This window comes from Zootoca vivipara, chromosome 11, assembly GCF_963506605.1.
Source record: "Zootoca vivipara chromosome 11, rZooViv1.1, whole genome shotgun sequence".
Lineage (NCBI taxonomy): Eukaryota > Metazoa > Chordata > Lepidosauria > Squamata > Lacertidae > Zootoca > Zootoca vivipara.
Genome location: NC_083286.1, coordinates 44,088,887 through 44,103,887, shown reverse-complemented (window position 1 = coordinate 44,103,887; position 15,001 = coordinate 44,088,887). Strand labels below are relative to the sequence as shown.

The 15,001-nt window shown below is 43.9% G+C and overlaps 1 protein-coding gene across 1 annotated transcript in view; it reads right to left on the bottom strand.

Annotated features, from left to right (window-relative positions):
• Positions 1–1,156: 1,156 nt before the first annotated feature.
• The window catches only part of HCN1 (hyperpolarization activated cyclic nucleotide gated potassium channel 1), a 173,857-nt gene continuing 160,012 nt past the window's right edge, over positions 1,157–15,001 (bottom strand). Inside the window, exons 7-8 of the mRNA XM_035100970.2 lie at positions 8,599–8,763; positions 1,157–2,668 (exon numbers count right to left, since the gene is read on the bottom strand). Of these exons, the coding sequence (XP_034956861.2) occupies positions 1,830–2,668; positions 8,599–8,763 (1,004 nt within the window). The 3' untranslated portion in view covers positions 1,157–1,829. The remainder of the gene's footprint in view (positions 2,669–8,598; positions 8,764–15,001) is intronic.

The window sequence follows — 15,001 nt, the reverse complement described above, 5'->3', positions numbered from 1 at the left end:
TGCCCAGGCAGAAGATGCTGAACCACTCAGGTACAGTTGCAGGAATGTCTGCAGCTTCTGTTCCACACAATAAGAGAAAACTGTACTGTTATGTTTCATGCTAGCAAACCCGCCCCCAATGTGACAAGCACTGGGAGCATGGTAGGCAACGTTTGACTGGGGCCTGAATCAGAACACTTGTTTGTTGGAAAATCCTCCCTCTGGAAGCAATTGTAGTCATATGTTAACTGAAGCAAAGGAAAGAAAAGGTTTACAAAACCGTATGCTTTAACCCTGCCTTCTGTTCAAGACTCCGTCCCTTTTGTGCAGACATTAGAAGAAGAAAAAAATTAACCTCATTTCTACGGTTGACAATACATGCCATAGTAGAATATGCTGTCCAAATTATTATAGTACACACTGAGCAAGTCGTGCATTCCCAAACAAACAGGATGCTATACTATACTTATTTCTTGTTTGTAAAATATCGTCACAGTCAACTACAGAACTACAGTGAGGACAGAGAACACACCTGAAAGCCTAACCGAAGCAGTGATTGACAAAATAATTCATTCAAAAAAACAAAACAAATTCGCTTTTAGTTATTAACTACAGATTCAAAGTCAGCATTATAGGAAATGAAATGAAAAAACCATCCATTCACATTTATCATTTCCCAAGTTTTAAAAAGACACATTTAGGCTTTTCCCTAAAACGGCTGACTGAAGCGAAGAGTTGTACCGGGGTGCAGGGTGCTTTTGTTGTTTATTTTTTTTTGGTTTGTTTTCTGCTAAAAAAATAAGAATCCAAGCATGCATGGAATATTTTCAGACATCACCTAGGGCAATGAAGAAATAGGTGATGATATTGGTGAAGTACACAGAGCAGGATCAAGCATACAATTTTGCATAAAAACACTGCATGTAAAAGGAGCATTGTAGGTTTCAAGCCATTGCATTACAGTTGTGTTGCATTTTATATTTCGTAAAATTTATTTTTTTTATATTTTGGCGTGAAGAGTTGCAAACTAAATTTCTAAACAAATACTTTGCAATGGTACACCACACAGGAGCTGTTGTTGTTGTTGTTGTTGTTGTTGTTGTTGTTATTTGGGTCTAAAAAGTTATTTACAGTAAGATTAATGAGTCTCCACTAATTTTACCCCCCCCCCCCCATATGAAGATAGAAGTCCACCCAGCTTTCAGAAAGAGGAGAATGATTCTGAGGTTAGATTTCATCCAAAACAAGCAGTACTGCTAGACCTTTGTCTGTAGACAGGAAGAATTCCATTGATCCTTCAATCGAAACCTGAATGTAAAAGCACCAAAAAGTAATCTGGACCTCTAAAATGGGAAATGTGTCTCAATTATTTTTTTTAAAGAAAAGTGAAAAACTACTGTTTGCGAATTCCAAGCTAATGGGTGCATTATGTATGGATTTTTATTAGTATTATTGTTATTATTATTTCTGTGTGGCTTAGTTCCTGGAATTATTAATACTGCCTTTTAATGTAGAATAAAAACAGGAAATCTCTTCATATTTCTAACCAGGTTAAAAATAAATAACATTACAACCACTGTTTTTAGACTCATTTTAACAATTTCTAAGAAAGGAAGACATGAGAGGCCATTTTGGATTTCTCTTCTCTCTCTCTTTCTCTTTCTCTCTTTCTCTCTCTCTCTCTCTCTCTCTCTCTGATGTCCATCTGTCTCTCTGTCTCTCTCCATACATTCAAGGGTTCAATTTGTCCAAAGTGCTCCTTTTCTTTGCAGACAAGCTGGGATCTATTGGAAATCCTGGGAGTGATGTCAGTTTTATGTCAGTCTCCGCTTATCTGAAGCCTGCACGAATCATAAGTTTGAAGCAAACCGCGGTTTATCGCCCTCTAGTTCCGTGCTTAAGACTGCGGAAGAATCCCTTTGCAGCGCGGCAGCTGGTGGCGTGGGCCCTCGCGTAGGTGGAATTGCTCCTGAAGACATCTGGCGGAAGAGGGCCACCCTTTGGGGGACAGTGCCTTTGCTCCCAGCCTGGATGCCTGTGCTTTGGAAACCGGAGACGGGCTGTGGAATGGAGGCTAAAGATTCTCCCACTGTCGGGTGAGGTCTAGAAATCATAGTGGAAAGCTCGTGGGGTAATGAAGGCTGTGAAGCAGAAAGGGGTCTCACCTCTCTTGTCAGACTAGCATTGTGAAGAGCTTGCGTACTCTTATGGATGTCACTCTTCTGTGACCCACTAGGCATTTGCTGCTGCTGCTGCTGCTGCTGTTGTTGTTGTTGTTGCTGTTGCTGCTGCTGCTGCAGCAGCGACAACTGCGAAGCTGTAGGTGTTGCATACTGAAAAGTTCGGCCGGCTAGAGGGCTTTGTACCGGTGGGCTGCAGACTGCGGAAGGGTAGGAGCAGGGGGAGAAAACGGCAGCTTGCTGAGGCGTCTGTGCGCTCGGCGTCGGAGAATTCAGGCTCATCACAGAATACACAGGCAGGGATTGAGTCCTTATCTGCATCGAGGGGGCAGTGGTCAAAGGACTCGAATTCAGTGCCGGCATTTGCTGCAAATTTGCCGACCCGACTGCCTGCACCATCTCTCGGTCGTGTTTCACTATCTGTTTCAAAATTTCGCTCTCCTGGTTGTTGAAGACACCAGTATTGAGATCTTTTTGGAATTTTTGCAGCAGAAGCGAATTTTTCTTTCCTTTGTGGGCGAAACGGACACAACATAGCATGGAAAGTTAGCATCTCTCTGGCCACCTGGCAGATCATAACATACCTATCTAGCGGTCTGTCTGTCTCTTGCATTAAGGCAATAAGGGAAATGGTTAAAATAGCCAAGAGACTTAACATCAGCCACATTCTTTTTTATATTCCTCAGAGTACGTCACACTATATGAAAAATAACATAGGGGGATGATCAGGCAGATAGATGAGGCTAGCCAAAATGGGAATAAACACAATTCTCAGATGCTAGAGTAACTGGGACCATCACTACAGGGCAGGTTTAGTCCCCTCCCCACTTGTGTTTTCCATTACATCCTTTCACTTTCCACCATAGGAAATACAACTGCAACCATTCACTTCTATAGTCCAGGTTCCTGGGAAACCCACAAACACAGCATGAAGGCAATAGACTCCTCTTGCCTTTCCTTCCCAGCAACTATTATTCAGTGGCGTGCTGCCTCCTAACATAGATGTTCATGTCTAATAGTCATTAATCCCCACTTTTAAGGAACATGGGCCACTGCTGTGATGACAGCGCCATGCCCCATAGTGTCCCATAGTGCATATGAAGACACTATGTTAACTGCTTTTAATTATCCTATGTGTAAATCACCTTGAGACAGCTGTTTACAAGGAAATTAATAAATCAACAATGCTGTTCACAATACTACTACTCACAGGCATGATGCACATAAAATGTGTGTTTGTGTGTGTGTGTTTGTGTTTGTGTGTGTGTGCACAAGTGAGCATGAATGCACAGCCAATTTTGCACAGGGTGAGCAGACACTTACTTATGAATCACCTATAACCATAGATCTCTAAGAAACTTGCAACAAAATAAAATACGAAACAACATACGTCATAAAATAAAGCAGAGTATTAAAAGTGACCAGATAAAAAAGAATGTTCCACGAATGCTTGCTGAAATAAAAATGGTGCGCCAGAATCCAAACGATGCCAGCGTCTGATTTGCTCTGCATCCTATGAAATGTTTGCATGAATTTGCAGCATCCTATGAACCGTGGTTAGCAATCCCGTCCCCAGAAAACCACTTAACACACTGACCACCATCGTGGCGAGCATTTTACTATTTGCTAATGATATAAGGCTGATGCCTGTTAATACTTCAGCATTTTACTCCTATTATTGTAGGGACTGGTTTGACTCTTAACGTGCAAATATACTTTGCAATCCAATCATGACAGGTTGCCAGCAGTGGAAAGGAAGGGAAATGAAGTAAGTAGGTTGTGTTAAAAGAGTCTCTCTCCCTCTCCCTCTCCTTGTTGAGCTGCCCTAATTTTTGAAATGCCCAATGTGTTATGTAAGTTATAAATACATGTGTCCATTTAACACATTTCCTGGAACTAATTATTAAACATTGCTTAAGTAGTGACCACCAGATTGAGAGTAGTAATCTTCCCAAATGGCTGTGAACTAATATGAACTCAGGGGATATTATGTAGTACCTGGTTGTGTAACACAAGTCACTGCATGCAAAGTGAATACTTGGTTTGGGTGCTGCGGGACACAAGATCTAGATCATCCACTGCCCCCAAAGTAAGTCTACAGGCCTCAAAAACAACTTGCATGACTCTTGAAACAACGCCTTACAGCTTCAGTCTAAACAGCAGAGCAAAATCTCCTACGTTTGAATGCATTTGCAGCAATCGCCTGAATTAACCTGCAGTTTGAATAAACAGCACTGCTTTGGAAACTGAAGATACATTCAGCACCTGAGGCCCTTTCTCTTCATGGCCCCTCCAAGGGTGGTGCGGAGGCTGGAAACATGAGAATGAGCCCTGCTTATGAAATGCTCTCCCCAGGGAGGCATGCCTGGCGCCACCACTATCAGCTGGCAAAAACCTTTCTTTTTACCTAGGCTTTCACCCCTTAAACTGGAGGGTTTCAGATTTTTGTGGCCTCCTTTCAGCAGCTGGGATGTGTTGGACCTGCCTTTTGGTAATGATAATTAATAATAATTTTATTATTTATACCCTGCCCATCTGGCTGGGTTGCCCCAGCCACTCTGGGCGGCTTCCAGCACATATAAAACCTAATAAAACATCAAACATTAAAAACTTCCCTATAAAGGGCTGCCTTCAGATGTCTTCTAAAAGTTCTTTATCTCCTTAACATGGGATGGGAGGGCATTCCACAGGGAGAGCACCATTGCCAAGAATGCCGTGTTTTGGGGTTTTCTTTTTTCTTTTTTGGATTTTATATGCATTTCAACCTTTGTGCTATTTTTGTAAGTCGATTTGGGTTACTTTTTGTTATAAAAAAATGGAATGAACCCACCAATTGCAGGAAATGATAATACTAATAATAATTCCTACAGGTTTGTGTGTTGGTTGGTACATGCCTATGAACCTCGATGGTCATCTGGATAATTTGAGGATAGCGAAATGGTGAATTTTCCAGCTCATCATTTGGCCTGGCCAGTTGTCTCCATGCTGCTGGCCTGTGGTGGTTTGAAGAATATTTCTGACAAATCTCTGTAGGTGACGTTCTGCACAGGTCTGCCACGTTTGCCAACGTAAAAACAGCCTTGATACTGTGTTCACTAGGCTCAGCCATAATTCACTAAATCCAAGCCATACACAAATATGGTCCTATCATTTTGGCTCACAGGCTCAGAGACCCCCCCCCCCAATTCACTATCTGTGCAATAATGACCTTCCTAAGAATGCTGCTGGCAGCCTTTATACATGATTAATAAACAATAATAAGCATGACTTCCAAACTTAGATTCTCAGGGGATATGTGAGAGCCTCGGATTACTTAAATTTCACTTACACTTTCTCTTTTATAGCAACACATCTCTTATTCATAAATCAACACGGCCATTTAATGGAATGGAATGGGATAGTGGGCTGCATTTATTTATTTTATTTTGGTTTTAAAAGTATTAATATTTGATTTCGGCCACTTCTCTGCAGTATCCGTGGCTCTTTATTTAAAACATTTATAAGCCACCTTACTATTAAAAGGAATCCAAGTGGTGTATAAAAGGAACGGAAAAACAATGAGAATGGCAAAAGACAGCAGAATAATAATGACACTCTCATAAAACTTAGCATGCGCTGCACTGCATTGCAGTGATTCTGCTCCTACCTATGGGGCTGGGTCCAGCGGTGACAATTGGGAGCCACTGTTCGGCGCCATGGGAATTGACCTGTGGTGTCCTACAGGGCTCCATCTTGTCACCCATGTTGTCTGACATCTATATGAAGCTCCTGGGAGATTTCATCAGGGGATTTGAAGTGAGATGTCATCAGTATGCTGATGGCACCCAGCTCTATCTCTCTGTTCCATCTGAATCAGAAGCTGTTGAGTTCTGGACCAGAGCCTAGAGGTGGTTATGGTGTGGATGGGCGCCCATAAATGGAAATTGAATCCAGCCAAGATGGAGGTATTGTGTGCCGAGTTCTTGAGTCCGGGAAGTGGAGAGGTGTCCTGTCCTAGGGTTGCTCTCCCCTGGGAAAGGGCAGGTTCATAGTTTGGGGGTGCTCCTGGATCCAGCATTGTCATTCGAGGTGGCCTCGGAGCACCAACTTCCAGCTACAGCTAGTTCGCCAGCTACGACCTTTCCTGGAGAGAAATGACTCGGCAACAGTGACCCAAGCTCTGGTAACCTCCAGACTGGACTATTGCAATGCACGGGGGTGTGGAGGAGAGAGACTCGGAAACTGCAGCTTGTACAGAATGCAGCAACCAGACTGGAAGGGCCAACGGAACTCATATTGAGAGAATGGCATTGGGTACCTATTTGCTTCTGGGACCAATTCAAGGTCTTAGTTTTGACATATAAAGCCTTAAATTAATTGGGTCTAAAACGCCTGAACGGCTCTGTGGGACAATGGTGTGGCCCCCAGACTTTGGTACTTGCTACATTTTGCTGTGGGCCTGGCACCAACTCTGCATATATCTGGAGTCATGCAAAAGATTGTACCTTCCTTATTCTTACCCTTACCTCTCCTAGTGTCTCCAATGCGTCTTGCATGCTACTCTTGCCCTTGCAAAATGTTTTAGAGATTCTGCAAAAACTCACATGGTTAAGATTCAGCAAGACTCTTTTATATGTTACAAGAAGATCTGAAAGCAAGTGAGCTGTCCTTCCTTGTTTTCATGTTTCCACTGCAACATGCAAACATGTGGGGAGAGTCATGTGCCACAGGACTAGGGGGTGAAGGTCCTGCAGATGCAGAGAGCTGCAGGGTTCTCCTATTTCACCCATTACAACGGATGACTCATTTGTGCAAACTGAAGTAGGCAAACTAAGCAGTGTTGAACAAAGTAGTAATTCATGTCCCCCTGGAGTAGGGGTGGATGGACCCATTAAAGTCTGGTCCACCCCAGTTCTCCATGGGGACAGAACTAAGTCCATCTCATTTCCATGTGGATTTTTATAGGGAAAATTAATAATAATAATAATAATAATAATAATAATTTATTATTTATACCCCGCCCATCTGGCCGGGTTCCCCCAGCCACTCTGGGCGGCTTCCAACAAAAAATTAAAATACAGAAATCAAACATTAAAAGCTTCCTTAAACATCCACATTAAAAATCCACATGGAAACACAAAGGTGTTTTTTTTAAGTACTTCCACGGGTGCTCCATTGATCTAAAATATACTTCTTTCTTTTAAACTTTTAAAAACAGGTAATCCACAACCTTTCGCGTTTACATGGTGGCAGCAATGCAAACGTCCTTATAATTCCTTCTGAAAGCAACAGAATGTCATTAGGTCTCATTGCTCCCCAGGGGACTTCCTGTATTGTATTCACGGTATACAGCAACAAGCAGCAGCAAATGCTAGCCACTCCAGACTGTGTGGAAAGAAATCAATTTTGGAGGAATGGAGACCACACTGCAGCCTCTTGGACTGCTTCATAGAGGGGCCCTCAGGACTGTGGGTTCTGAAGTGAACCCATGATCTGATTTGAGTCATGATCTGCCCAGCTTGAATCAGTTGTGCCTGCTTGGAAATCTGAGTTTGGTTGATTCCTCTTCTAACCCTACCTTGGAGCTTTAGAAGCTCTGTTCCAGGGTGTGGCAGCCAAAATAGTCCTGGGGTTGGGGAGCTTTTAACATGCATAAAAGTGTGGCTTTCATTCCTTCCCTCCTCGTTACACATATATACACATGTTGTCATGCCTAGTCCTCTTCAAAGGGTTATCATTATTGGACTGGCCCTATTATTTGGCAGAGAGGGGCATCCGCCTCAGATAGGACATGCTGGGAAATTGGGGAGAGGTAGCGAAGTGCATGGGACGCGGGTGGCGCTGTGGGTTAAACCACAGAGCCTAGGGCTTGCCGATCAGAAGGTCGGCGGTTCGAATCCCCGCGACGGGGTGAGCTCCCGTTGCTCGGTCCCAGCTCCTGCTAACCTAGCAGTTTGAAAGCACGTCAAAGTGCAAGTAGATAAATAGGTACCGCTACAGCGGGAAGGTAAACGGCGTTTCTGTGTGCTGCTCTGGTTTGCTGGCCACATGACCTGGAAGCTGTACGCCGGCTCCCTCGGCCAATAACGTGAGATGAGCGCCTCAACCCCAGAGTCGGTCACGACTGGACCTAATGGTCAGGAGTCCGTTTACCTTTACCTTTAACGAAGTGCAAAGAGGACACACAGTCTGCCTTTACCCCACTAAGCAAACTAACTTCTGCTCCCCTCAGGTGCAGTGTATGGGGAAGCCATCTTGTCCTCAGGCAGCAAAATGTCTTGGGGTGGCCCTTATTTTTGCATTATTATTTTTTGTAGTTATTTATCCCTCCATACCTTGTAAGATACCACTACATTAGTTGAGCACAATGTTTTAGTTTTCTTGACCTCAAAGACAAATACTTCTGTGGCTGGTGCTTTATGAACAGAAAAGGCGGGGGGAAACCCCCCAAAAAACATACCTATCCTATCCAGCCTGTCAATGGCTACTGTTTCAAAGGCTCTTCTCATCATGGGGTATTCCTCCAGAACCTCGTTGAAGTTGTCCACAGAGAGAGAATACAGGCGGCAGTATGTGTCGGCTCTCACGCTGGCGGTGCGGCGGCCCTTGGTCAAAAGGCAGATTTCTGGGATAAGGGAAAGAACAAAACACAGGAAGGAAAAGAGATGAAATGGTTTAAAAAGGTAACTGATGAGTGAGTGGTGGTGGTGGTGGTGGGGACAGCAGCAATTCAAACCCAGCTCCAATATTTCCTGCAGTTTTGTAAGCACCTTGTGCCTCTTCACTGAGGCTCATTTCGTTAGGTTTACTTCCTGCCATTTCAATTTAGGCAACGGCCAATTTACGCATGTCCAGTTGGTGCACAATCATGCACACATGCATCGTGACTACCTGGAAGTGGCTGGAATAGCAGGTGGAATGGGCCGTCATGCATGATGAACCAGAAGGCAACCGATGTTGCCTGTATAAAGAAATTATATATTTTTACCCCAGAACAGGGCTAGGAACGTGTGGCCCTTCAGACGTTGTTGGACTCCAGTTCCCACCAGCCCCAACCAGCCAGGCCCAAACCCCAGGGATGATGGGAGTTGTAGTCGAGCAACATCTTCCCTATCCATACCCTTGTACAGATACAGCAAAGTGCAACTTTTTGATAAAATAAAATGCCTGCATGGAAATTATGATATTTAGTACCTGCACTAAATCAGAAGGCTCCAAGTTTTTTTTCTTACCAACCTCTCTCAGTAGATGCAGACCCCATACTGTGCTTAGCCCATTTTGCTGCTCTAGGTGGATGTTCCTTTTGTCACTGCCCTCCTTGCATTGTCATAAAGGAAGCTAACATGCTCCCTCCCTCAAGGGTCTGCCCCACCAGTCACACACCTCTTCATGTGCTCCATACATATGAACAATGCGTTGGGAGATGGGACACCGGTGCTTTTTGCCCCAGCCTTCATTGCTCTGGGGTGGGGGAATGTAGAAATGTGCCTCTCCCTCATGTGTTGCCAGGGCCGCCTTACACATAGGCGCTAGGGGTGCGGGGCACCCGGGCGCCGGGCTCTCAGGAGCGCCAGGCCGAGAGTCCGGGGCCTGAGAGTTGAGTCCGGGGAAGAGCCTGCCTGTCGGTTGGAGGAGGCTCTTCTGCTGCGGGCGGCTCTGCGCCACGAGTTCGGGGGCAACCAAGCCAGCAAGATGCTGAGGTCGCTGGCCGGCTCCGCCCTCCTGCGCGCCTGGGGACTGGGCAACCGGGGGGGGCGGATCTTTGCACCCCGGCGCTGCATATGCTTAAGAAAGCCCTGTGTGTTGCCTTTGTGATTCTATTGTCTTGGAACTTAACTCATTGAAGGGAGGTTTATTTCCTCTAGCTCCCTTTTCCTGCTGAAGTCCTAGCACCATATCCGACACTATTCTCAAGGTTTCCCCAACCCCCAGCGGCAGATTTCAAGGTTGCAGCATGACTGCAAGGCAGGAGGGGAAGCCCTCTTCCATGAACTTGAGCTCCATTCCATTTGCAGGAGGAAAATTAGGAGCCACTGTGTTCCGAAGATGGACACCCACCACATCTACCTCCAAAGGACACACATTTCCAGTATTTGCAAATCTGGACCCACTTGTGATTAGCACACTTACTGTATATTAAAAATAAGGATTCGGTTAGCAATACAGAGACATTCCCAAATGCTAGCAATCGCATTATTAGCTAGAGATGACACCCAAAGGAAATTTTCAAAATTGGAACCGCGCTGCCAGATTTGAATACCACTCTGGTAGAGGCAAACCCTGTGCACACAGCTTCATCAACAGAGTGAAAGAGGATATATATCATTTTGTGAATCATTAATATGAGGATCACACTAAAATAACTTGAGGTTATCATTTACTATCACTTTGGGAATCCCTGCAACTGAAACAGTGCTGTGAAGAACCATTGGCTCATGAACCCTGTGCCATTTCTTGCAGGAAACTTGATCCCATGGGACCAATATAATTCTGTGTGATATTAATGGCCACCCTCTGGTTCTGGAGGGGGGCATTGCAAGAGAGGAAGGAAACTTCTGGAATTCATATAGAAATCTTTCCATTTTCCTATGGAACCTCTTAAAAGTTCGATCCCAAAAAAACGTTAAATAGGAAGCAATTGATATCCTGGAAGTTAACTAGCTAAAATAGCTATATGGCTAATAGAGCAATCCTATATCCTTGAGCTGTGTTCCTGATAGAAGGATACAATTGCTTCTAAACCCCTTTGTCCAGGTGTAACACACAATGCTTGAAACACACACACTCAGTCGAAATAATGTTGGTGGGACTCTTGTCAAGCAAGATGATAAACTGGCCAAAATTCTGTGATCACTCAGGAGTTGATCTTGCCCCTGACAACAGAGTGACATTATACCTGCAAAATAGATAGTGTTACAACACTAAGTCAATAGAGTCAACAGAGAACACTGGACATCTGCCCTCATTGAATTTTCCGAGCTGTAACGTTGTAACATTCATTCGTCCTTAGTCATTGGCTCACACCACTTTCACATGCAAAAGTGCTGGCTCCCTTCAAAGAGATATCAATACAAGAGTTCATGGTTTAATTTATTTTTACTTTTTCCCTCCTGTGTGGAGGTGTTGTTCCCAAGTGTCAAATTCAGAAGCCTCAGAGTTCACTTTGTAGACTTCCTACCCATAGTTCCATGAAGGCACCTGGTCGTGCCCTGTGTGTGTTAGTGGGAGACATGTGCACAGGGTTGCATGGTGTAAGGAGCCCATTTGACTATCTACACTTGCGGGTTGTTACCTTCTGGGATTGGTTACTCCAGGAACATAATCTGTGGCTGGAGTTGTGATTAGTGGGTGGTTGAAAGAATTCCAGAGATTCCTTGGGTGTGTCTGTTGGCATCAGTGCCAGCTCCAGGTTTTTGTGGGACCTTGGTGGCATTCAGAGGGCTCACCAATTCCTCATTTGCTTGCCCTCTTCCTTTGGGCCCAATCCATATAACCACATAGAGCAACCACAGCTTGCTCCTCCTCCTCCTTGCTCACAGGGGACAAGTGAGCAGGCAGTGAAAGCAAGGAGAGCATGGCCACGGGTTGGCAGTGAGCTCCTTGCTGGCGTGTAGGCCTTGCCATCTCCCCAACAGTGCCAACCACTGCTGTTGCAACCACATTACTGCTTATGAAGCTACTGTAATGCTGTTGATTCTGCTGATGGTTGAGCATAGGACCATGACTATGTCATGTCAGCATTCCCTCTGGTGTAGCACAATTGACCTTTAAACCACCCAGAGGCAGAATCTGATTGGCTTCATTTATAAATCTTAGCGGAAAATTCAAGCGTATCACAGGAGAGATTTAAATGAGGAGGAGCTCTCATCAATCTTATCTGACAGCTTAGTAAAAGGCATTGCATGGTTCTTAAAAAAACCCAAAAAAACCAATTAGGGGTGAATCTCTCTCTCTCTCTCTCTCTCTCTCTCTCTCTCTCTCTCTCTCTCTCTCATTCATCAGTGGAACTTGCTGCCCAGAAAAAAAAAAGGCGGAAGAGGGGTGAAACAGATTCAGTCCTTTAGCAATGCACTGGATGCTGCCAAGGGCTACTTCTTTACACACATCTTCACTGGCTACTCACATGTGACTGGCCTAGGGTCTTGTGTTGATACACCAAACCCTGGATAACGGGTCCAGAAATCCTTAAGGACCACCTGGGTCCTCATATATCAGCCAGCTCAGAGAGAACATCAGGAGGAGCCCTTTGAGCTGCCCCCCCCCCACATTACAGAGGTCTGACTGCACTCAACTAAAAGCAGGACATTTAGACTTGCTGGTTCTATGCTGTGGAACACTATTCCACAAGAGATTGAGCAGGCCCCCTTGCTTTTCACTTTCAGGTGCCTCTTGAAGAGGTGTGGTTGTTGTTGCTTTTGGGTTTCTTTTGCCGACAGGCCTTTGCAGCTATTCAAGGTTTGCAGACTAGTCCTGCTTTCCGAACACAGTGAGTTCCCAGGAAATCATTCATTAGGAGAGCTGACAATTTCCATTATTTCCTATGTGAATATTTCTAATCTGTGATTTGTCCCATCTCTCTCCTTTCCTCTCTCCCTGCATGGTTTCTGCCCCCAAAATGGCTGACGCTGTCCAGCAAAACATAAACAAATAAGGAAGTGGGCCAACTCTGGCTGTTTGGATATGTGAGTCAGCCGTTCGTGTAGTGAGATGCGGGGATTATTCTTCATGTTTGGATACCTGAATTTGTGGATAACGAGCATTCTGATAGCAGGACATTTGTGTGTATTTTTGATTAGCCTTAATGATTGTCCATATTGTTTTCAATGGTGTTTAATGTTTAAATGTTGTACCCCAACTAGATATTTTACGATTTCATGGTATAGAAATACTTAGAAATACTTATAAATAAATAAAAGTAAGCAATGAGTGTGAATGCTAGATGAGACAGAAGATTCAAATGAGGAATATAAAATTATGTTAAATATTTAAATGACCCATTATGTTACATTTTAGGTCTAATGAAAGTATCAGGAGCCTATGGTCCACCAGATATTCTTCCAGGATTCCTGACCAATGGCTGTGCTGGCAGGGGCTGATGGCATTTCACATTACCATCTAAAGAGGTCATTCTTTCAATTCTGTTGCACCACTTTTTAAATGTCTTTTTTTTCCCTTACAAGACTGGAGAGCAAGAGTCTTTTGTTTAAAATTTAGTTAGAACACCCAATTTTTAAAATATGCTGTGTAACTAATAAATATTGCTGCTATTTAATCACACACCTTCTCTGAGTTGCCTTCATTTCATTTTCATTTCAGTTTTGCCTACTAATCATTATCCCAGTTAGGACAATTTTACAATGCTATTTTAGCATGCTAGCGGAAAGTTCTCAGAAGGTATGTAAAATGTTTCCTTTTCACTCTCTTCTTTTGCCCTCATCTCTGCATTCTGAGTTCATTCTTTCGTTTGGAAGGGGGGGATCTTTTAAAGAGAGATGTCTTGGAATTCTCCATGTTAAACTGAAGCATATCTGACTTTTAGCCAATGGGTGCTTATTGTGCTGTACAGAGAACTGCAATTTACTACAGTGATTCATGCCTGACGGATTGGTTTTTGAGTCTTGTGTTGCATTTCGTGCCTCACCTGCTTTTTTATAGCTACTTCAGAATTAAAGGTCTGCAGAATTAAAGGAGGAGGATCATAGCTCACTGGCAGAGCATCTGCTTGCATGTAGAAGCTCCCAGGTTCAATCCCTGGGAATCCTGCCACTGCTAGTCCGTGCAAACCAAACTAGGCTAGATAGATTTAGTATAAGGCAGATTCCTGTGTTTTATGTTCAAAACACAGATCCTGTGTTCACACAAAGTTGGGGACATCCTGAGTGAAGAGGACTAGCCAGGAGAATGACTAGGTTACCTAGACCTCTAGGTCTGTATTATGCGATTCTATTTCCAGCTTTCTTTCTTTCTTTCTTTCTTTCTTTCTTTCTTTCTTTCTTTCTTTCTTTCTTTCTTTCTTTCCTGGCCCAATTAAAAGATCAACTATGCAACTCTCATTAAAATTTGAGCCAAGCTTTTGCTGCTTTTTTTTTTTTTGCTATTGTGGGAACACACTTCTGTTTGTGTGTGTTGTGATCTCAGTTGCCCACCTGGCACTTTGTCTATTTCTCATCCAAGTCCTGTATGCCAGAAGGAAGCAGGAGGAAAGCACCAAGGGTAGTTTCTATTTTTAAAGGTTCCAGAAAACTGAATGTTCCTGAGCCAGCCCAGAAGGTGCAGCTCAGAGAAGCTCTTGAGGCCTGGAAAGGAGGGTGTCACACAATCCTTAACAGAGCTTCCCAACTGAGCTAAAGCCGAGACACAGCCCTGCTAGACTCTCTACAAACACCAGCTCAGTCCATGCAACTGGCAAATAGGATGGCCACTGACACATCACCAAAAGAGAGGACAAATGAGGACACAGATTTATTTTTTTAAAACCCAACGTGTACATATGTTAAATTACATGGATAAATGCAAATTTAGAAATGGTGGCTGTAAGTTAAATAGAAATACATCTCACTGCAGTGGGCGGAGGCTGTGATCCGGTGATACTTGTGGCTGCTCAGCCTGCTAGTTGTTGATAGGCAACTTCAAGGGCCCAGGTAGCTCAGTTGGTGGAGCATGAGGCTCTTAATTACAGGGTCGTGGGTTCGAGCCCCCTGGTGGGCAAAAGATTCCTGCATTCCAGGGGGTTGGACTCGATGACCCTCGTGGTCCCTTCCAACTCTACAATTCTATGATTCTCTCTTTTTTTTTTTTTTTTAACATAATTTTTATTGGTTTTTACAAATTACAAAAGATGGTACATACATAAACACCTTTTC